This window comes from Cavia porcellus, unplaced genomic scaffold, assembly GCF_034190915.1.
Source record: "Cavia porcellus strain 051 isolate PalLab524CR breed Dunkin Hartley unplaced genomic scaffold, mCavPor4.1 scaffold_4, whole genome shotgun sequence".
Classification (NCBI taxonomy): domain Eukaryota; kingdom Metazoa; phylum Chordata; class Mammalia; order Rodentia; family Caviidae; genus Cavia; species Cavia porcellus.
The window spans coordinates 75363524-75388358 of record NW_026947487.1 but is presented as its reverse complement, the minus strand read 5'-3'; the positions used below and the strand labels follow the sequence as shown (position 1 = coordinate 75388358).

The 24835-nt window shown below is 38.3% G+C and overlaps 1 protein-coding gene across 3 annotated transcripts in view; it reads right to left on the bottom strand.

Moving 5' to 3' along the window:
* The window catches only part of Grid2 (glutamate ionotropic receptor delta type subunit 2), a 1371796-nt gene extending 1349672 nt beyond the window's left edge, over positions 1-22124 (bottom strand). For all 3 annotated transcript variants that reach the window (XM_063247280.1, XM_063247281.1, XM_063247279.1), the window contains exon 1: positions 21964-22124. In XM_063247280.1, coding sequence (XP_063103350.1) covers positions 21964-22051 — 88 coding nt within the window. In that variant the 5' untranslated portion in view covers positions 22052-22124. The remainder of the gene's footprint in view (positions 1-21963) is intronic.
* Positions 22125-24835: the final 2711 nt, after the last annotated feature.

Here is a 24835-nt window from a genome sequence, read left to right as displayed (position 1 = left end):
CAGTTTTTATCCTGAATACTGTACAAAATCAACAGCCAAATGTTACTTTTAGTTTCCTAGAAGAACAAAGATACTTTTCAGTTTACATTTATTATGCTCCACGCAGCCATTAACATAAAATCACCTTTCAAAACACAAAATTCAAGATCATACAAGGAAATGCAGAGCACATTTATGCTGGAGCACATTTAGTTTTCCATTCACTCTTTTAGTGAAATTCCACAGTCCTTGACAAGATTACTGGAGAGGCTAGGAAAGGTTAACACACACGTACAGTGAGACTATCGCCACATGGAATTAAAATAAAGTATCCACATTTTCCTAAGCAACAAGAGAGGATTGTCCAGTGAGGTCTTCTTCAGTTTACTTCCAGGCACTCTGGTTCCATATCCACAATGTTTCTGCAAGCACATCTGTAGTGCTGAGTGCAGCAGTCCAGCGTCTGGCGACATCAGGGAAACTGGCCTCTCCATCCCTCATGCAGCCTTCCGCGGGCGCTCTCCTGACACCAGTGCAAGAAATCCTCCTCTTCTAGCAGAGGCCTGGGCCCCAGGCATGTGGCAGCCATAAAGGTCACTCCCCCTCCTGAAGTTGTGCATGGTTTGTTTTGTTATTATTTGACATCTGACATTTCTCTCAGTCTGTTTCTGCATCCGGTCCCTTTTCAAGTGGATGAGCACACATCACTTACACTTTCACATACCTAACACATAGCAAAGAGACCAGCGGGAGCCACCTTTCCCCTTCTCCTACTGCTCTTTTCTAATAGCCAATACCTAAACACAAAGCATCATCTCGCCAAACACATAAATAATAACTTCTTTTAGATACTGTATAATACCCACATTTTCCCCAAATTTATAGTGTTTTTAAATTATTATGATTTCCTTTTTTTTTCTATTCCACATAGAGGAACAGAAAAACAAAAACTTCCAAAATGTTTACCAAATTAGAGGAAAGCAAGACTTCAAGAAATAATCCACAAATTATACATGCATCTGAAAATTTCACTTTTGAAAATGTAAAACTAAAACATAAAGTTAGTAATGTAAAATGTTTAATTAAAACTTTCTTAATGGAAAAAAAAATATTGGTCAGGTTTTGTGTATGGTTAACCTCGCGTAAAGAACTGATAAATCCATAATATATTCACACAATATTAAGCCAAGTTTCATAGCTAAGCATCCCCCTTATTGAGTAAGAAAAAGAGATAAAACTTATAAATATTCCTGGCTAATTGCCATCCACTCTAAAATGTAGATGTAAGTGAATATTTTATAGCACTTTTTCTATCTTAGGATCAGGGATTGAAAGGGCATAAAACATTATTAAGAACAGGCAGGAATGTTGCTACGCACAGATATTTAATTCCCTTTCAGTACTGTAGAATAAAGACTACGCTAGCTTCAATACTTGGAGATTGCACTGAAAACCAACTGGGGCAAGTGAACAGATACTTCAGGAGATAGATACCAAGCCTATTAACACTGCATGTTAATCACAGACAGTGCACAGCATAGAAAAGGCCAGAATAAAGTAGCATCGTTTTGTAAAGCACCAGCAAAATTAAAACTGAGTCTTTAAAATGACAACTCATTAGAAGAAATACTTTGCTTATTTTTTCTTAATTTGATTAAAACTCAGATACAAAGTTTCAATAAGTAATGCAGTGGCAAATGCATGAGGTAACCTAGATCCAAAAAACCAGAAAATACAAAGACAGCTCTTGAAAGGGAACCTGGCTTCTTGTGAGGAAGGAAGTTCAGAGGGTGCATAGAAAAGGTAGAAACACAATGAAAACTATTTGGTAAAAGACATATGTACAAGTATCAAATTGTTTTATTTATTTTCTGTGTCTGACTGAAGCTGGGTAAATTGGGTTAACTATACAACAATGCTATATTTAACTCACCTGCAAAATGGGAATAATCAAACAGCAGCATTACTGGGTTAATTGCTACAATTTTAATGCCCAGGAAATGCTTGTAACAATGATTGGAACATTGGAAGTTCTTAACAGTCTTCTTAGAAACAAGTTATGTATCTTTCTTATTATAGAGAAGGAGTTTAGTCATTTTCATTTTGTATTTTTACTATTTTCTGCTGGATATTTTCACAGAGACATAAAGTAGGATGAAGGGATTAAATTGTCATGTTTATGACAGTGTTGCTCAAGGCAGACCCTTTTACAATGTAAAAACACTTCAGTGAAAGGAAAAAGGAGAATCCTTTTTCATTCAGGGACCTTTAACTTGAAATTAAACTGTGGACTTTTTGCATTCGAAGTCCCATTCAAATAGTGCTGGCTTGCCTTTGAATACTTCAACAATTTACTGACTTTAATCAGTTACAAATCTGTAGAGCTAGCACTGTTGTTTCGAAACATTGTAATGCCTCAACTGTGGAAGACAAGTCTAGTTTTACTGAAAAAAAAATTAGTAAATCAGTGCTGGTATGTTAATCAGCCAAAATAATTGAATGCTTACTGAATCCCTGAGACTTCTTTCTCCCCCATATTAAATAAAAGCACACTGACATTTGTAGAACTTTTTACATCAACATAAAAAAGAAGAAATATACATCTCAGTGTAATATATAACAGGAGCTTTAAAAAAGGAGTAAATCAAAGAATATATGTAATAACTGAAAGTAGAATTAAAAAGAAATTGCAAGTGCACAGTCGTGAGTTCAATCCCTGGTACCGATAAAAAAGAAAGAAAGAAAGAAATTGATTATTATGGTATGGACACTAAAAATCAGAAAATAGCAGTACTTTTTTAAAAAGATTAATTGAAAAGATTATTATATTAAGGTAATAAAAAGCATAAAGTTTTGAAAGAAGTCTTTAAAAAGCTATGTCTTAAATGCATCCAGGCCAAAGAAAGATTATGAGTTTATAATTAATTTGAATGACAACTATTTTACAGAAGTTCAGAGCCAGAAAGGAGTGAATAAAAAGAACCCATACAGTTGTCCTAGGTGCTTTCTGTCATATTAAACAAATGGCAAATCTCTTTGTTTGAGTTTAAAAACGAGAATATAAATAACTCACATATTCATAGGCTGTTTTCTTCCCCACTTGACATAATTACAAAAATCAATTAACTCTAGCCTGAAGATACTTGGCAATGTGCACAAAACAGTCAGAAATAAAATGTACAATTATATAAGCAAAGCCTATTATATTATATTATATTATGTTTGTGAAGTTTTGAGGGCAGGCAGGGAAGCAAAGTGAAAGGGTAGCACCACTGATAAAATTCATCAGTGCCTCTTTCAGTCTTTAAAATCTGTTTTATTTCTGTAATTTACTTATCAATTTCCCCTACATGATAGGTGGCTGTGTCAACATTTCACATAAGAACACATTAAGGTTGAAATATATTATGACTGAGTGCAAAAAGTTGAACACAGATACATGTTGATGAGCTGTGACTGTTTCTACAACTAATAATTAAAGCTGTAAGATTTGTAACACATAATGAAATAATGATAACAAATATATGTGTACACAGAACTATATGTTTTCTACATACATGTGCTTACAGCATGACTAATTGTAAAAGGATAAGGACAATGAAGCAAGAAAACACGAAGTAGCAGCAGTGTAAGGGCCTCCTGGCAAGCCTAAGTCATGAGTACAATCTCCTAACAACAACAAAATAAATAAATAAAAGAAAAAAGAAAAAGAAAAGAAGGAAAGAAAGAAAACGCAAAGTAGGCTTAGTTTTACATCTGAGGTTTTTGGAAGGAAATTGTCTCATACAATTGTTTGATTGTTTGAATGCAAAACATAATTTGCTCAAAAAATGATTGCTAGAACTGAAACATTCTTATACATCTTTTTAGAAGTACTTTATACACAGACTCTATTTGACCACACAAGCCGTGATGATAAATATGTACAGATTAGCATTCTAGCCCCTACAGAATGGCATTCTAGTTCACATAAATGGCATTTTGTTAGCATTTGCAATATATGAACATTTCTGTTAATTCATAATTACTCTAGGGTTTCCTAAAGTATTGTAGATGTTTTGTGAAGTCAATGTGTGTGTGTGTGTGTGTGTGTGTGTGTGTGTGTGTATAAGTTCGTCACTAGGATGAGTACAACACCCAAAACCCAAAAGCACATCTACTACACAGGAATACTGTAAGATATCTTTATAAATAAGACCATTGCAAGACAAAGGTACTTCAACTGGAAATCTAAAATAGTTTTAAGCAATTAAAATGTAGAGTGGCACAGATTGATTAAAAACGATTAATTTTAGTTAATATTGGAAGCAACAAATTCTTGTCTGAGCTTGGGGAGAGAAAGGATGGATGGGGACAGTGCTAAGAAGGAAAGAAAGTGAACAATATCCACTGAGTAATGGTTTGGATCTAGGATTTGGATCTAGACTGGACTCTCCAGGACTCTACATTCTGAGTGATCGTGGTCCCTAGAAGTTTGTAGCAACAGTGCTCTCAGCACTGCATTAGTGATCTCTGACATTATTTTTAGTATGTTTTAAAGGAATCAATCACTGTACTCTAAAGCAATATTACAGTGGCGCGCACAGGTAAAATGGATCCTATCTCAGTGAAAACAATTATCCAATTCTACATAATTAGACTATTTCTACTTACTGCTCAGTAGCCTATATTAACACTGCCTTGATCGTGTGAATGTAACTGCTTTATTTAGTAAAAATTACACTTAATATAATAAGAGTACTTAAAATATTCCCAACTATATAAGCTCTCAAGACACATCCTAATTTCCTGAGCAGCATAGGACAGATGTTGGCCAAAGACAATCTCTGGAGTTCGTTCTACCAATGAAGAACTGTTTATCTAATTTTTCATGGAAGATAACCAAGGAGAGGAGATTACCCAGGTCTAAAAAAAATCACTCTGAAGAAGGTAGCCTGTAATCCCGTGGGGGCCATCAACCTAATCCCACAATTTGAAAACACAGAGTGAAAAGCTTACCAGGAAACCATGGTGCTAGAAGTAAAGCAAAGGGGTAAGGTTGATATGAAACAGGTCAGAAGGAGTGAGCATATAATACAAAAAAGCAGGTAACCAGGGGTCACCTCCTGGAGACAAACTGACTTTGAAACAGAGAGAAAAGAAAGGAAGACAACCTAAAAACAGGATGACTTGTCCATGCAATTGAGAAGACAGCAGAGAGGTAACCAAGTAGCCACAAAGTAATTCTTTCAAAACCAGAAAACGATATTTTATACTTAAATCTCATAACAAAAAAGCATCATATGCTTATCAACTAATCCCTGTTGAAGCTATTCTTCTCTTATTTAGAGTCATTGCTACTTTTATAACAATGTTGTAATAAATTGTATAGACTGTTGACTACTTACTGACTTATCCTCTTAGGACTCAAAATAAATCAAATTTAAATCTCTGCTCAAGCCCATGTTTACATTTCTTTAGGACAGTTCTCACTCCCTGTGAGAACACATGTCTTGTAGTTCCAGGGATACAGCATCTGCAGTCAGGTGACAGGCAATCCAACTGTCAATATCAATATCAATATCAATATCAGTATCAACATCCAATCAATTCTTCCAGAAGCAGCCATCAAACAAGAGATAAAGGGAGCGAACAAAAATAAAAAAAGAATCAATCATAGGTACCACCTTCCACTTTCTGATATAAAAAATAACGAGTTAAATGTTTGCATGAGGAACATAATTCATATGTATGTTTTCCTCTTTTCTGCCACATGTTAGGAAAACAAAAGAAAAAAGGGCCTCACAAAGCTATCAGAAACAAAATCTAAATCCAGGAGGCATAAAGAACTCGGCTAAGAACAAGCTGCTGCTGAAACAGAATCACTTGCTACTAAAGGAGAATATGCATCGGGCAGCTGACACCTGGGCCGGACTGTGAGCAAATGACACCCTTGGGGACAGCACAGAAATTAAGGTGCTGCCTTTCCAAAGTTACATCCAGTCAGTTCCAGTTTGTCTCCTACATGCCAACAGAAATCTTATTCCCATCACTTTTACTCTCAAAAAATTTTCTGATTTAAATAATCAATTATGAAATCACCCAATTGTAAATCTCAGTTAAGCAGTATGAGGGACTGTGGAGCCAGAGTTTTACAAGATTCAGTGCCAATGATTAACAGTATATAGGCAGCTCTTGCAGATAAACTTGCAGGAATACATCTCTGAAAGAACAGCTCACCTTAAGTTCATATTCTTTTCATGAATGTGTTTCAACTTTGGTTTATATGTTGTACAAAAGCCATGTTTAACAGATCCGACTTAAGGGTTTCAGAACAGGAAATAAACAGAACTCCATCTGGACCCCAGCATGGCACAAGTTCTAACGCACAATCCCAGTCCTCAACTGGTAGTATATTTAATACAAATTCGATCTCCTTAAGTATGAATACGGACTATTCTCAAAATCCTTAAGACCATATTTTCTGCTTTTATAGGATTTCCTTATAACTGATAAGATGGAGAGGCTATAGGTACAGGTCGGAAGGTGAGACTTTGGAAATTTCATGAGTAATTAAAGTCCACAGCTAGGAAGGGGTAAAAATGAACAAGGCAAAATTTGAACATATAATCTGATATTAAACCCAATACTTCCCCTTTCTACTCTGTGAAACTCCACTTAAGCAGCAAAAAATCTTTGAGCTCTAAATATTATCAATCATAACAGTTTCCAACTGACTCAACTAATTGAGAAAAGCTCCTATTTATTTAAATATTCTTATTCTTTATTTTGAAGTTAAATAGACCTTGGGAACAAGAACACTGGATCTTTCATCCTTGCCTCTCTTACAAAGATCAATTCAGTAAAAACAAAACAGAGAGGACCAAATTCAGTTCTAATAATTTCACACCTGAACTGTTTTCACTAGACTGAACATAGTGTATTTTAAAAATAGCCCAAAAAACTAAACTATGAATAAGATGCTAAAAGGCAAAAAGCAGACTGACCCCTCTTTGCTCCACTTCTCAATTCAACCAGTTTTTACACATACAAACACAATGCACAGACAAAGCTTTCACCTTCTCTGGAATTCACCCCAGTACTTATAAATATCTCTTCTTATCACAGAACACAGATCCTTAACTATGAAGGTTCAGCATTCTGAGAGTGGGAAGGAGGGAGAGATGAATTCAGAGACGGAGGAAGGGAGGGATAGACAGAGACAGAGATAGAGAGATAGACACACAGACAGAGACGAATATACCAACAAGATCCTTGTAGTATGACTCTAAATGGGACTCAACCGATTTCAGACTTCACTCCTATGCTTGTTACTGACTTTCCTCTCCTCCAGCTAATTATGTTTGACGCTAGCATGTGACTAAAATGCACAAAATTATATGAAATTATTACTGTACTTGAGTTTATTCCTGTGACTACATAACAAACTCTACTTGCAATATGAAATAAGGAAAGCAATAACACACAAGTTAATAAAAATTATTACTTTTTCAATGTAACTTTAATACCCTAAAAGTCTGTCAAAGAACATTCTATTTTAAAATTCTCTGTACTGGAAATGGAATGCAAATAAATTAACCCTGCCACTCTCGTAATATTAGTCCGAGGCATTTTTTTAAATAGACATATATTAAAAAGGAATAAAGATGTGCAGTCTAAAAACACGGTAATATTAGTTTGAATTAATAATTCTGAACTGATAAATAAATTAACATGGGAACTGAAAATCTTAAGGGTCTTGATAATTTAGAATTAGTATTTTTCTGACCATAAGAGGCTAAAAATATTTTAAATGGTTCATATTTGAAGTGGGAAATGAGCATATCAACATAGGATGTGAGGTAAAAGAAAAGAATGTTTAGAAAAAGCTTTTCTTTTTTTTTTTTTTTCCAGTAAAAATGGATTGGCTACTATGAAGAATGGCCTTTCCTTCTTCATTTAAGCCAGAGCAACTGATGACGGGGAAGCTGGTATCTGGGCTCCGACACTTCACTGTTTTGCCAAAGTTTGTTCAACACTGACCTCCATTTCTCCCCTCTCCAAGCATTTCCTCGATGGCTGCTCTTGAATGCTGGTAAACAGGGTGCTTGGACTCACTCAAGTCTGCAGTCAGCAGTGATACTGGACATTCTCTCACACTCACCTCTATAGCAGGACCCACACAGTGGGTGCAATCACTTGAGCCTCTACTCCATGCAAATTCTCTCGTGCTCACCATTGAACCAGTACAGACCAGCTTTCACGCTCTTGGACCTGGGGTGCCGCTGAGGTCTTTTTGCCTATCCCGTGTGCCATACACCGACATAAAGGTCCTATAATGCAAAGTCAACCATCTCATAACGGAAATGATTTAAAGAGTCCTCACAGACCCAGAGGGACCATCCTAACTTCACATCTCCTCTCTAGCCCTGTGCTCCACTGTAACCTTACATTTCATCCAAGCATTTGCTACTTCCCTGGTTGGCTGGACCTTTCATTGCTGCATGGCCCTGACCACCGCTTCTCTGCTGTGCTTGTTCATGACAGTGCTGAGCAAACTACTTTCTTATCCATGAAAGCAATTTATAAGTGGCTTACACTGGCCACATTTTTTAATTCAAAGTGAAAACAGCTGGATTGATAAATCATGAGATTTTGGGACAGACCATTAATAATTCACTGTATTAATGACAAAAACTGATGTTAAAATTGACTTGTCTTCTAATCCTTAGATTAATCAAGGAATTCATGAAAAACAGAAAGACAAACCTAGCATTTCAGGATTTCAGCTCTTTTATTTACAACATACTGTAGAGTTCTGCAAGCATGTTTACAGACAGGACAAAATGGTCCAATCAAGATAGGAATTATTTTTTCTCCTCTCGGGTAAAAGTGAAAAAATGATTTGAAGTAAAATATGGGCTTCTAATAATCAATAATATTTTATAACTACCAATGGTCTCCCAGTTACTGTCTTAGTTCTTAAAATTCAAAAAGAAATACATACTGTCTCCTTCTCTACATTCTCGTATTATTTCTTCTCTGCTTTGTCCAGGTGGAGAAGCATTAGAGATGCCGTATAAACAGCCCCAAAATAAGAAAGATAACCAGTCTCCCCAAGGGCAGAATTTGGGGCCTCGAACAGCCTAGAGGGCATACAAGCTGACCAGCTAATCCTGATGTCAAACCTTTACAGACCCAAAACACCAAAAGATTCTTTATGCGACTCTACCATTATTTTGTGCAAGATTTTCTTTCTGTTAGTCCTTCTAAACTGTATTAATTATAATGAATTATTCCATTTGAAGAATCAGTTATCTGCTATCATTATAGTGTGCAACATTTCAGTTTGTATTTGGGGTGAAGAGCACAATATTATAACATTAAAATATCAACTAGTAGTTTGAACTCATTAGCAATTACTATAAACCAAAAGTAGCATGTGTATAAAATAAAGAAAAAAATCAACTTAAATGTAAGTAGCTATAAAGACAATAAAAGAAATATCCATATTTTCTTATCCAAACATGAGCCAGAATGTATTATTGTTAATTAATTACAAAATATCATACATTAGATGCAGTGGCTTATGCCTCTAATCCATCTACTCAGGAGGCTGAGTTGAAGGATAGTGAATTTGAATCCAACCTGAGCAAACAGCAAGTCCTCATTTCAAAAAAAAAGAAAGAAAAGAAGAAAATAATAAGAAAATCATACATCATATCTTTACATATACATTCTAAACTATGCTGAACTAAGTCTTATAGCTTCCTCCTCCCCTACACCTGAGTACTCCTTGCCTATACAAAAGAGAAACAAAGATTGAAATACACAACCCTATATGGGTGTGTAATCCATGTAAGAAACTTGCTAGCTGAATCCATTACAGAGATTCTTATGACTGAACAAGAACTTCAGAACTGTTCTCCAATTTCCTATTTCATGGTTTTATAATATTGAAAAAATATCTTTCCCCTCCAAAGAAAGTTTAAGACTGAGTCATCATAAGTGGTACATGACCTAAAAGAGTGAAAGAGAAAAATAAAGAAGAAAAGCTTGTTTCCTAACCTAGTTGGAACTGCACTGAATTGATAGATTTCTCAGCGAACAGGTACAAGTAAAAAAAAAAATGTATCAGTGAGAAAGAGATAAGACAGGGAAGGAGCGAATGAGAGAAAATCAACATACTGCAATAGCCACCTAACCCAGTGGCGGTGAACCTACAGCGTGCATGTTATTGTGGTTTTTTTTTTTTTTTTTTTTTTTTTTTTTTTTTTTTTTTTTGTCTTTTTTGTTTTTTTATCGGTACCAGGGATCGAACTCACGACTGCCTGCTTGCAAGGCAGGCGCTTATGCCGCTGAGCTAAATCCCCAGCCCCCATGTTATTGTGTTTTTAAGACAAAAAATGTTATTGTATAAGTTGGTTTTTTTAGGCTAAAACTCCAGAATTCAGCTTTAATTCTAGTGTTCCTGTGATACATAAGTGAGTTTGGTTGCAGTTTTGCACTTAGCCTCTAAACGGTTTGCCCTCACTGACTTCGCCACCGTACATAACCTTCAAGCCACACACTCTCCTGGATCACAGCATTCTCATTTCCCTTCTCTCCTTCTTCCCCCTCAGCAAATCACTGACCAGATTTCTGCATTTCTCATTGCTATGTACTTCCCATTCCTTTTTAAAAAAGCAATGGTCAAGTTTTTTCTTGTAGTCTAGATTCAGCTGGAGCCCGAGTGGAAATACACAACATGGTTGCTCAGTACAATAGGAATGTCAGTCCAACACAGTTTAACGTAATTACCCAAAATGTTTAAGAAGTGTAGCTGAAATCTATATTTTTCATTTAAAAAAAAAAAAAAAAGAAAGAAAGAAAGAAAGAAACTTGCCATCAGCATGACACAGGGTGCTGAGCTAATCCCCAGGGCCTTGGCTGTCAGCAGCATCACCCCTGACAGATTCTTTTCCCACTAATAATATTCTTCACTCTGTTCCTAGTCTTTATCATTCAGCATTTTCCTCTTTGGTGGCCTGCAAGTTTCGCTCACTTGTGAGCTCAGCAGCCAGGAGCAAATTTCATCTTCAGAATCTGGGCAATATTTTGAGAAAATAAACTGTTTCTTCTCAGCAAGCCTGTGCATATAAGCACTCAGGGGCTGATTTTCCAGTTTATAGATTATCTAATACCCTTTGCTCCTTTTTCCTTGCTTTTGGACATTTCACTGCTCATTAGCACTGCCACTGAAGGGTAAACAGGAAACATAAAAAGAAAGAGTCAAAGCAATTTTGCTATTTATTAACTGTTTATCAACCACAACAAAAACTCTTATGGAGAAAGATATGTTGGCCAATTAGTTTTTGAGTTATCTGTTAACTGTCAGTTTTCTCTGTCTTATGCTCAATTACACCTACATAATTAAAGCTCAGTATATATTTATTTTCCTAATAATACTTTATCCTTGCAACCACCCATTACTGCACTTTTGATGCAACTTTGCTAAGGTTCAAAACAACACACAGATTAATAATATGAAAGACTTGTATACTATTAATTTCAGAAATGAGGAGAAAAATTACTCTGATTTCATATATAATGAAGAAAACATGTCTAATGAATTATCTACTATATTAAATTTTGAAAAGATCTCTGTTTTACTGATTATATAATAACCAGGTCTTAAAGTTCCTCTTTTACCTGACACTGTAGTACAACTACTGACAACTATGATGGAAAAACCAACAAGAGGAAAAGAGGAAAATGATAGACTTTATCCCTTAGATCTAACTTTGACATGACTGCATTAACTTTGTAGCCCAGAGCCGTACTAAACTGAATGATTAACCATCAGAAAGCTGAATGAAGGGGTATCTATTATAAATGAAGACCATCTGTAAGGGATAAGTTACTCATTCCAATTAGGAGATTTTTTTCTTTCCCCCCCTAAAATATATGTTTGTGTTATGGCATCTTCAGGATATCACAAACGTGGCATTTGTTATCACGACCTTCAGTGCAACAGTAGTTCCCACCCATCCTTCTGGGAGTCATGAATTGCTCTAATGTCCGTTTCTTATCACCAAAATATTTTCTCAGAAGGCAGAAATGCCTAAAAGTTCTTGAAGGACAAGGGAATGTTCTATTTGATTATTTAGATTAAGCATAGTAGAACTAAATATTTGGACACAATAGATCTGACAAAATATTTGCCAAAATCCCCAGAATGTCACATAGTGGTTTACATAGGACCTAAAAATGTATGCTTTGCAAATGGATTATGAGAATGTAAGTCACGATTTCTCCACTTGTAATAATGAATTACATAAAAGGTCAAAAACTCACCACGACTGAACCAAGTAAAGGAAGGTAGTCACACTCAAATCTGTGATACCACGAGGTATCATCCACAGACACATGGTGTTAACTTTGAAAAACCATGTTAAGAAAACATAATGGTACCCAGACAGGACATGCCTGCTTGGACCCATGCTGAGAGCTTCTGGTAAATCAAAAAAAGAAAATTCAACTGTCTCAGATTAAAGACACTCAGACAGACAATCAAGAAGATCTGGGCTCAGACTAGCATAAGGTCTGGACTCTGCCACGACACCCCTGACAGAATTCGGTATGTTGTCAGGTAGCAGCGATTATCAGGAGCAAGAATCAATCTTCTAGATTTTAATTCATCTCAAGCTACATGCAACAGAGTAACATGACTGGCATTTTTGTCTTGCTGTGTCTCCTAAAATATCACCTGCTCCTCAGATTTTAAGATAATATGTCAATCTAAACTATGTGGTCTATGGGGCATGGTACTGTAACAATGCTGAGATTCACTATATTAAGTACTTCACCAATTTTAGGTGCTCAGTTCAAATAAATTTGGATTTAAATGTGTTCAGCAATCCCTTTCAATGATTACATCTCACTGCCTTGGGAAGTTATGAACTAGAAAATTGAAAAAAATCTTTTGATGTTTCTATGTTTCATTAATTACATATCTCAACCCCAGTCATAACACAGCTGGATTTTTTTGTTTTTGCCAATCATGGTTGATCCCAAACCGTAAGTTGCCTATACTCTATCCTCTCCCTATTCATGTATTTCATGTTTATACACCGTATTAGACGTAAGCAAGCAGAAACCACCATTTAACATTCAAATCACACTGTTTCCACAAGACTAAACCCTTTTACATAGAAGACAGTATTAGAAATGACAAAGAACACAGAAAAATGTAATTCACCTGCTACTGAAGTTCCTATTTTAACACAGATATTCTTATTTGAGGTGAAAAATTAATGTAGTACACACAACTTTTAGGTATATTAATGGACCTGTGACAAGAACTAAAATTTTCTGAGGTTAGAAAAGTGAAAACATTCCCTTTTCTCATTTTCAACTGTGAATGAATACCTGTCACTTATGGGACAGCATGAATGGATATGAAAGATCAATAAAAGTAAATATTTAAATATGTCACTTAAAATTAACATAATATGAATCTCATCTACTTAATTTCTGTGCTGCAAGGATAATTACAGCCCTATAAAAATTCTATTATTTTTTGCAAAAATTTTCCAATGTGATGTTTTCAGCCAACCAAATGTATGACATAACTTACTTTGAGTAAGCTTACAACTAATTCAAACATGTCTGTTTATAATCAGATGATTTTAAGTTTTTTAGTATCATTCATCATAGAAGAATATTGTATGTTGTAAGAATTAGTTCACTATCATAAAACCAAGTATTCTATTTGAAATGATATATTGATTCACTTTAGAATGTAATCCACTAGGAATTTCAAATAAGAAAGTTTTACTGAATTTGAGTAGTAATTTGGGAGATTAAAGCAAAATGCACAATAACTAATAGGGTATATTTAGAGAGCACACGTAAGCTTCTCTCTTCAGCTAATTCCAGTAGCTTTAACCCACTATCACTAGATCCAAGATTACTACATGAAACCCACTATCACTAGATCCAAGATTACTACATGAAAAAATAAATAGGCGCAGGCATCACTGTCTTAAATCATTCGCTATCCAAACTAAGGAATGAAATAAATTCAAAGAAAAATAGGTATCTCTTTTTAAATTCTGCCTCCTGGTAATTCTCTTATGACTGAATCTTGAACACATTGCCTTATATATCCCAACACTCATCTTCAAATATAACCTCTCCCTTGTCTTCATAGTCACACCATCATCACTGTCTTACTCCCTTATAACAAAACTAACTGGATTCTTCACAGGCCACTAAATCTCTGAATCCTCTCCGATCATCATTTTGTCGCTTCTAGCTTATTAAAAACACTTCTGTCAAACTCATCTTTGCCCTCAACATTTTCAAAATTAGTAGTCGTGTCTCAAGTTTCATACACAGGATCGGTCAGTCTCCCTCTTCCTGTCTTTAAAAACACAGTGTCAGGAATACACGCCTGGTTGTTCTCCGGTCTCACAGCTCACGGCTTCTCTCTTGCAGCACCCCTGGGCCCCCGGATCTCTATGTTTTGGAATGGTCCTTCTCGGAATTCTTTTACTCCACAGTTCATCTCCTGTTGCTTTAAAGTCCATGTTTACAAAGAAAAATTCCAGTTGTAGAGCTCAAATCCCAAGGTCTACATTGCCTTCTCACATGACGTACTGCAAATTTAAATTATCAAACTTATGATGCTATTAATTTAACATTCACAATTTTGATTTCTACCACAAACTTACTCGTTTCTCCATATTTCTCATTTTAGTTAATAGTAACATATTTCAATCACTTAGGTGAAATTCTTTGGACGTCTCTTTACTTTTTCTACCCTTTTCCCAACTGACTAATATTTGGAGAAATCCTCTTCTTTTATCACCAAATTAACTACACAGGCTGATAACAGCTCTTCTTTTTTAGTCACCACCTAATTCAATTCACGATTCTCAAACTATATTTCTACTCTGTGCAGTTAACCCAGGCAAAGAAAGCTATCTCTCTAAAATACAGTCCCCTTCGTACCAAACACTTACTTCATCTGAAGCCCAATGTACCTAAGATATCAAAACACCTTAGGGTAATTTTTCAATCCCTACAGGCTCTGCCCTACTTGTCTACCAGTCATTTCTTTCTATTCCCTCCTACAAAAATACTACATGTCATCTCCTGCCAGCCCCACATTCTCTCCATGGCACTGATAATAACCTAACATTAAATCACAAAACTTCATGTTTATCTAGTAGTCTCCCTCAAGAGACTATATGCTTCTTGAAATGCAAAAACATAGCTTCCTTAGTCAATATTTAAATTCTAGGAACTAAAAGCATTACTACCTAAAGTATAGGTTCAGAGTAAACATTTGCTGAAAGAAAGAACATTCTCCTAGTTAGCAAAGCATACTACATGCGGGTAGCAATGACAATATTACCCTGTAGTTTCTGCAATTTTAACTTCCGGAATTTAATGATTTTGATAATGAAGTAAATATCTTAAGGTTTCTTAGGATAACTCAGGTGCTTACAGCAACAAAATAATTTATTTTTAAAGTAGTATTTTTAATTATTTTGGTATGAAGAAAAAACTTTGAGCATTTTAATTATAATAAAATCAACTGGGTAATTTTTAAGAGTAAAAACAGTTGTCAAGCGTGACTTAAGAAATTGTAACACACACAGGCTTTTACGAGCTCAGTCTCCGGTTCACCTGTGGCTTCCCTTTCACCTATGTAGGAAGCTTTCACTGAGGCAGCTCAGCCTCAGCCCGATTCCCACTTGTCAGCAACAGTAGGGTGAAAGGGCAGCAAGCTGGAACAAGAATTCAACCCAATGAAGAACTGGGAGCACGTATATTTCTTTATGCTCTACAGTTTGCAAGTGATATTAAACTCATGCTAATATTCCTCATGGGTTTCCAGTTTGTAAATTCCACAAACTAAAGTAGACTGCACCATCCAATCAGCCTCCTGAGCAAGTCTGCAACAATGGGAACACTGTTTCAGGTAACACTTTGTACTGTAATGTGAAGGGAAAAGAATCTAAAACTAAAAAGCAAGTAAATTCATCTCTCTCAGTCTGCTAAGAGCTATTTAGAATATCTGGTTAAGGCACATATTAGTGATAAGTATTTTCTCATCAATCAGCACCTTCATTTTAAGGGATTCCTAAAGTAAGTAACAGTAGTTTTTAGGTTCATATTTCCTCTTGTGTTTCTTTTCTAAAACTCTTAATCTGGCCATCAAGTGTGGCCATATGAATCCTATTTGACTGCATTCTTTCTCTCAATTCCTTTCTTTATTTTTCAAATACTGAATTTTTCTTCAATTCAGTTAATATAATTTTACAGCTTAAGAGAACATTAGTCTAAATCTCATTTTAGGGTTAATAAAAATGACTCAAGAAACTATAACTTTTCAATATTGCTCCATTATCTATCTATAAAAATCAGAATTTTGGCTCAAACCTCTCAGATTCAAACCTAGAATATATTTTTAATATATTTTTAACATTCCCCTGTTTTTCACATTTACCTTGAAATTTGTGCCCAGACCAAGAGACTAGGATTAATTAATCAATATGAACAACTGAATTCTACATATATCCTTAATGAACAATTCCAGAATTACTTCAGTATTCTCTTTGTCCTTTAGACATCCAACTTATTATCAAATCTTACTCTGCTTTTACTAACCTATTATTACAACTAATAATTAATTATTTAATATTGTCAAAGGACAAAGTCTAACATAGTAAGGCAATTTATTCGTACATTTAACCTATTGTTGTATTTCTACTTACATGATTTTGTTAATGTTCAAACTAAATCATCTAACTGGCCCAATCAACCCGCTCGTGGAGTTGGTATGTCCAGCGACTCATACAAAACCTAAAATTACTATTAATCAGGCAAAAATTACCTGAAAATATACATGGACATTCACAAAATTCAACACTTACTTAACATTATATTTAGTTATATCTGTATTTTTGCCAACATATATGGCTTCATTTGTTCTTGTTTTGTTTTGTTTTGTTTTGTTTTGTTTTGTTTTGTTTTGTTTTGTTTTGTTTTGTTTTGTTTTTGTACCAGGAATCAAAGTCAGGAACCTGCAGTTGCCAGCAGGAACTGAATCGCTGAGCTATACCCCCAGCACAACATGCATGCTTTTTAGAACTGTACTACCATAGATATGTTTCACATCACAGTCTGTTAGAAGGCCCAGATTTCCTACACCTAAGCAGAAATGCTCCCGTTAGAATCTGCCTGACAAACTATTACATTCACCATTAAGAATACTTTCAACCTTCCTGGAATTTTACTTTTTTGCTTGTGTTCGTTTTTCTCCAAGAATAATATTGACTAATATATTTCTATTTTAAATTCATGGGAAAAGTTACACTACCAGACTAGCGACTTAATATAGCTAATGAACCAACTGTTGATAGGTCCTACAATAAAATTCTTACAAAATGTAAGAAACAGGAATAATGCATATTTTGTTGAATTGAAAATAAAAAGCACTTTTATTTATAGTATATCACACCTCATTAAATGGTGGTTTTTCTGAGGATTTAGAAAACATGTCACATGTTTTCCAAGTAGAACAACAAAGCTACAACTCAGAATGTAGTGACACCTAATGGCTAAGATATCTCTATAAGCCAAAAATGTATTTCCTCATAAACATGAAAACTGTAGTAACACTAAGTGTTGATACTCTCCAATATGCTGTCTACAGTCTGACATATGGTGGTTATCCGAAAGAAGTGAGAATGTGTCACTTTTAAAAATAAAGTAAAATATGCAAGTATAGGAAAGAAAACACCTGGATTAAAAAGTGTGGTTTAAAGACTGTAATATCCTTCTAAGACAGAAGTTTAACACACATGTTAGAAGTCACAATTGAATTAAATGTATATTCCATTGCTCCCAACAATTTCAGCTAGTTTCTATTTTTTGGACAAGTTAAAAGTTAATCACTTTGATTTTTATTCATATCTAAAGAAATTGAGAGGTATTTATTGGATATACATTTGACATAGAATAGAAAGAAAAGGTCCTTAGTTAACAGCTTTCAGTGGTGTTACTATTCACGGCTCGCTAGAGATGTTGTCTTTCTTCATGCACACCTAAACTGTGCTTAAATAATTATACTAACGATACAGAGGATAATAATACCATATGCATTTTAGTATATTCCTAAATATTTCTATGCTTTTCCCAAAATTTAGGGAGAAGGATGAAAAATCATTGAGATATAGTACAGAAAGAGTCCCTGAGCACTCCTGGGGACTGTCACTAGCAAATGCAACTCATTTACATAGCTGAAGAGGTAATACTGAGTAAAGACCCAGGATACCTTCTGGAAATGTGTTTGTATTCTGTAATTCATAAGCTACTCTTCAGTTCAAAAGTAGGGAAAAGTGATGCTTTGAATCTGTCATGTATTATTGTTTTGAACGTTTTGACACATTTTACTCAATTTATACTTTAGTTTGCACAGTCATATGATAAAAGTATTCTCTCAAGTGTCTCTAGTGCTCTGTGAATTTTTTTAGACTTCTCATAATGTCACAGTTGATTATGATCTCACAGGACAAAGTATCATCTGTTTAAGAGGAAATCACGAGCAAACGCTTCTTTCCTACTCCCTGATGACATGAGGTATTTTTCTACGACTGATAACCAGTGTATATGAGTGATTTGTGTAACATATCAATAAGTACAGTACTTGAGTGTTCCCTTGTAGAGATCTATAACTGAGGAGAGCTAATTTACAGTCAGCTCTGTGAGCACAGGAACCAGATAAGGAAACCAGCATATATTAAACTGTTAAAACATGAGATCGTCCATATTAGATATGAAGCAAAATACAAACTGTGCAGTTGACTGGAAATGCCACCTAATCCCTGCTTAATTAAAGCAGTACTCTAAACTCCTGCTGTGTTTAGGGAGTGCAGAGCGTGGGATGACTGATGCATAAAGAAAATAGCAGCCAGCGTGGCTAATCTCGAAGACTTTGGGGCTTTCTAGCTACATAAATCAGAGAGACTTTTGAATAGCCTCATAAAACACCGTAGCATTGCCATTCCACTCACGACTTTTTGGTTCTTCCTACAGCATGCCAATCATTAGAAAACTTCCATGCAATCAAGTAATGTGGGTCTGATGAAATTACTCAATCAATACACAGCCTCAAAGTAGAAGCATAATTCAAAACTGTGTAGTTTTTATGTTAAAAGACTTTTCTTTCCTCAGGTCAAAGAAGAGCTCAATGAAAGCAATTCATCTCTAAACCGTGTGTGTGTGTGTGTGTGTGTGTGTGTGTGTGTGTGTGTGTGTGTAGGGGAGGGGAGAAAGATGGAAGGGGAAACATGTAAATATTAAGTATTTAACAGAAATTCGAAGGAATTACAGTATCTTGGGTATTAAGTGGAATAAAATAAACACATTTTCATTTCATCCATTATGGTTTCACTATTATATCTCACCATTATAGTAAACTAATGCTTAATAAAACAGATTTTAAAATAGCTACTTGACTTTATTAAACCTCCTGCATGAAGTAAAAATAGAGAAAGACAGGTGAGAATTTTTAAACTACACATGAAGTAGTTCAATACCAACAGAATTCGATATCTAAAAAACCTATTACAGCAATGTCTTTAATCTTTCCAGTTTGCCTGAACTACCTAATGCAGCTACTTTCTGCTTGAACACATCGCATCAGGCTGGGAGACCTTTCATTTCTGCATATCTACTTAGATCTCTACATCTGAAATATTTCCTTTCCCTACAGTGTCATCACTTTCATCCCTTTAGTCCTGAACGAAAACATTTCATCCTAATCGTATTTCTCACACTGAATGTTTAACTGAAAGCATTCACCTCCTAAGTAAAATTCTCTTTCTCTACTCAACCAAGTAAACTAACGCAAGGCATGTTAACTGGTATCTGGCAGTCTCACTAGGGATGTTAGTTTGATTCATCATACTTTTGCTGAAATTCGGGGAAGGGAAGGCTGGGTAGTTAGGCTCTGAAACAAACACAATTTAGCCATTTTCAGTATATTACAAAAAATATGAAGTTTTCTGAGAAAACAGGCTTCACTGCAATTCTATGTAGTCTAAAACAAGCTAATTCTCCTGTGTAATGCACTAACTGCATTCAATTTAAATTGTCTAAGAAGTAACTATGTCCTTTGGTAGGATGTACATAGTTAATGTATGCATCTAGATTGCCGAGGAGATATTTAATTAGTACATAGCTTATTTTTTATAAAAATCTGTGGCTATAAATAAGCCGCGTCACACTGACACACAATAGTATGCAAAGGGAAAAATACATCAACTGTGTTCTATTTTGAAACAAATGCCCAGACTGCATTACAAGATAGTATTCATCTACTAAGGACAGAAGAGCTGTGCATGTTTGTAAATAATGTATTCATCACGTACGCCACCGACTAAGCAATAAAGCAGCGTTTATTTACAAGCCTTTCCTCCTGAACGATAGAAAGCATAAGTCAGAAATCCCTAATCATAAAATGAATATAAAGGTATGACGAATATACACCTGCAGTGTTGCTCCAGGCATTCTTAAGGAGACAAAATTGTACGTCCTTGCTTTAAAAGGGGCATAGTTCATTTCCAAACTCTTACCAGAGAATCGCTAAATCCCTCCCAGAGATCATAATCTCTCCCTGAAAACTTCTGCCCCACAGCAGAAAGGGATCCAGCGGGCAAGCTACCTAATGCGTTATTTACTTAATGCACAAGTGCAAGGCTGTCTGAAGCCTGACCTCATTACCCCGTGCACAGACACAGTCCCCAGTTGCACAGTGGCGATGGAGGCGCGGGCAGACATGTTGACAGAGGGCGCGGAGCCAGCGAGGGTCTGGCCGCTGCAGACCGCGCACCAGACAGAAGCCCTCGCTCGTTGAGGGCGCCGCCGCCACCTGCAGCCGGCCTGCGAGCGTGCGCGTGTGCGTGTGCGTGTGAGTATGCGCGCGCGTGTGTGCGCGCGCAGGATGCACGGTGAAGGGGTAAGGGGACAGAAAGGAGAGAAGCTGTGGCCCATCTGTCTCCTGGAACAGCAGAACACCAAGCCGTATGGATGGATAAAAGCCCTATGCCCAGAAAAATTCCCCACGCGTGGCCTTGGTGCCGTCCACCAAACGAACCTGTGCTCGCCCCGGGAAGAAGGCGAAATTTCCGCAAGGGAAATCGTCGCATGGACGCGGAGAGGGCTGCGGAGCGGCTCCCGCCCGGCCCTGCGGCTTAGCGAGCCAGCAGAGTTGGGCCCCGGCCGCGAGCCCGCGTGACAGTGGCGCGCAGCCCCTCGCGCGCGGCCCAGCCTGCGGTGGCCGGTAGGTGGGGCCGAAGCACCTAGGCGTCCCGGAGCTCGGCTCCTCGGGGCCCCGCGCCGGTGCACCCCACCGGGCGCGGCGACTCCAAGTTCGCTTCCCGCGGGGCCTCACGCGGCCGGCCCGGTGTCGCCCAGGGCTCGGCTGCCCGCCTCTCCCGCCCCGGCCCGGCCACTCCACGCGGGACCGCGGGGCCCGGGGCTCCAGGCTGGGGACGCCCGGCACCCCGCAGCCGCGCACTGCGCCCGCCTGGCGACTTCGCCGGCTCACGTTGCCGAACCACCTGTTCGATCCGAGGGGCGCCCCGCACCCCGATCCCTGCTAACACAGGTGACACCGCCCGCGTCCCCTCACTCATTTTTTTTCCCCAAATGGAGCAAGTGTACATCCGGGAGAAAGATGGAAGGCTGACTCAATTAAACTTCCTCTGCCCGCACACTTGCGGCCCCGCACTCCCCAATCCCGCGCGCAGAGCTCAGCCCGAAACGCCCACGTTCGGCTCCCGCTCCACCGGACCACGGTGCTGCCGAGCCCACGCGGTGGCGGGGACGGCAGGAGGAAGGGGGTGGCGAGCCTAGCCGCCGCCGCCGAGCACCCGAGTGCGGAGGGCAGCGGGAGACGTCTGCGAGGGCGCCCGCGAAAGTGTCCCCGCGCGGCATCTTTCTTACCGATGTGAATGATCGAATCCGCATTTGCCGAATCCCAGGTTCGAGACCACCAGACGGACAAAACCAAGAGCACGGGGAAAACTTCCATCTCCTCCTATGCCGATCCCTCTTGAAGGATGATGTTCTCCCAATATTTCAAAAAAAAAAAAAAAAATGCAAAAATAAAGAGAACCAGTCCGAAGAGTTTGAGGTCACGATAGAGTTTGGCGCAGCTTCTTCTCCCGCTGCAAATTCCAGGCGCGAGGGATCCGCGGTCCTCGCGGAGGGCGGCGAGGGGAAGTGGGGGCCGGGGACCTCCTCGCCGAGCCGAGTCACTTGGAGGGGAATTTCGGCCTCGCCAGAGTTGTTCCCAGTTCGGCTTTAGAAAGGAGTCCGGCTGGCGGCGGGCAGGGGGCGAGGCTGCGGCTCCGCGCGGGGTCGCGGGTCCCAGCGCCCCGCCGTCCAGCGCCCCCTCGCGCCGGATGCGCCCCCCGCGCCGGCCCGGCCAGACCCGGAGAACCGCGGGCTGCGCCGCCTCCGGAACCGAGTGCGGGGCAGAGGAGGCGACTCGCGGAGCCCCAGACCCCGGCGGGGCGGGGAAGCCCTCTCCGGAGGGTGGAAAAAGTGAAGTTGGCGGCGGCGATGCGACGGGGAATGCGGAGCGGAGCCCCTTCCTGCGCGCGGCGGCGGGCGCGGGGCTGGCGAGGCGGAGACGGGAGGCGCGGCCAGGCCGGGAGCGCGGCGCCGCGGGCTGCGGGAGCTCGGAGCCTTCCCGGGCGGGATGCGGAGCGGGAGGAGCCCGCGGCTTCGGCGCCAGCCCCGCGTTGCCTGGAAATGGATCACCTAGGAGAAGGAGCGAGCCCGCGAGAGAGAGCGCGGGGCTGTCAGGCGGAGAGGGGAAGCCGATAGTGGAAGAGCCTCTCTCTAATAACCGCCTCCTCCCCCTATCTGCAATACGAGGGAGAAACAAAATAGTGTCTCATTTCCCTTGGAATCTTCAGCCGGGACTGAGAAAAAGGCAGGACTGTAAGAGAAAAGACGACGGAGCCCCCCGCCCCCCTTTTTCCATTTACGAGGTTAAAAGCAACCCAGAAAAGCCACCCCACTTATTTAACCTTGCTGTTCTCCAACAGGTATCAGACTTTTTTCTAGTCTTTGCCTGGAATTAGTCACATTGGTTGAAAACAAATTAGGGACATCTAGTCACTTAGGGAAAAGGAGACCTAGAAAGCTTTTAATGAGATTTCAATTATAAAGTTATAAAAAGCAAAGAACGTGCTAATTACCTTTATACACTAATTTTTTTTAGATCCCCAGTGTATGTGTTTTTTAGGCAATCAGCATACAGAAAGAATCCAGATATCCTGTTCTGTAGATACAAACCTATACAACAGAAAAAAAAATCGTGAAATTCGAAAAGAATGAATAAAACAGAAAAAATACATCAGTGAAACACTTGGGCCAAATATTGCGGAGAATAGCATCATAACCCATACTGATAAATTCAGAGCGGGGAACTAGACTGTCATCCATGGGTAGAGCTGAAGATGTACTGAGTGACAGCCACTGGTCCCTCTGAAAGGACATTCTGCACGCTTATTCTTTAATGTGAATTCTGGTTGCTGGGACTTCATTCCTTTCAATGAACTTAAACATTTGACTTTATTACAGATTGCAAATTTGTGAGCACTTCAAGTGCTCAGCTGAGGTCAGGCATTGACACTCCCAATATTATTTCTATTGTAATTATAATCCTTTGGGAAGTTGTTATTTTGGTTGTGTGGATATCAAACCTTTTGACAGCCCCTCTGTAACAGGGGCAAACGTCTTCATCTTCTTATTCTCTTGAATGAAACTTTCTGTCTTCCTTTGGAGAATTGGGTCATTATTCCTGCAAATACAATTATACGTTTTATTCTCTGTAAAATACTTTCAATCATCTTCTTTATTTTTTCCTGAATATTCCAGAAAATTTTGTAAAATGCTACTGTGGCTTGCGTTTACAGCTCTGGGAAGACCTACACATCTCCAGTAGGTCCCTCTCTTTCACCAAATCAAGGACGAGTTCAATTTTCTTTTGCCCAGGAAGTGGATTACATTCCTTTCATGTGGAATAAATCTCACCTTTCACTGTTACAGTGCATTGCCTGGAAAGGACAGAACAGAGCTTTTGCACAATGTATATAGTTGAGCATTTTGAAAAGATGCCCCTTCATCTACTAGAATTTCACTTCCTGCTGAATCTGAAACAAAGCAGTGGTGCCTGGAAGCCTCCACGGATTTTGTTTTTCTAAGCAATTGTAATCATTCTTTTATCTGTTTCCCTCAGTAGTACACATGAAAACAATATTGACTATATTTATGTTATTACTGATGTCAGTTTACTGTGCATTAAAGAGTTCTAATGCACTTTCATGAATTACACTTTGTTGATACAGATTTTTTTTAAAGTGGACTGGTGTTGCACAGCTTGCTTCTGTCATTCACATGAGCTCTATGAAAGCGGATTAATCACTTTGTAGTCTATCAAGAAAAATTCTTAACTAGCCATTTAACATGGAAAGAACACCATATCTTAAAATCAGAGAGCAAGTTAGAACCTCGAAACAATAGCTGGCTCAATTATTAATGGTATTTGTGGAGACACCTATCTATGATCATGTTGCTATCATCTTCCTAGGCGACCTGTGTTCATGAACTGTAAAATATTTTGATTATTCCTAAATCTTTCGATTTAATGATGTTTCAAGGTCAATTCAAATTTTGAATAGCTTGGGAGGTATTTCAGCTTGGATCACTTAGGATGAATTTAATCTACACCTCTCTAGTCAGGGTCTGACCTATGTTGTGTATTCAGTATTCCAAAATAGAAAAAGAGTAACCACTGTAGGTG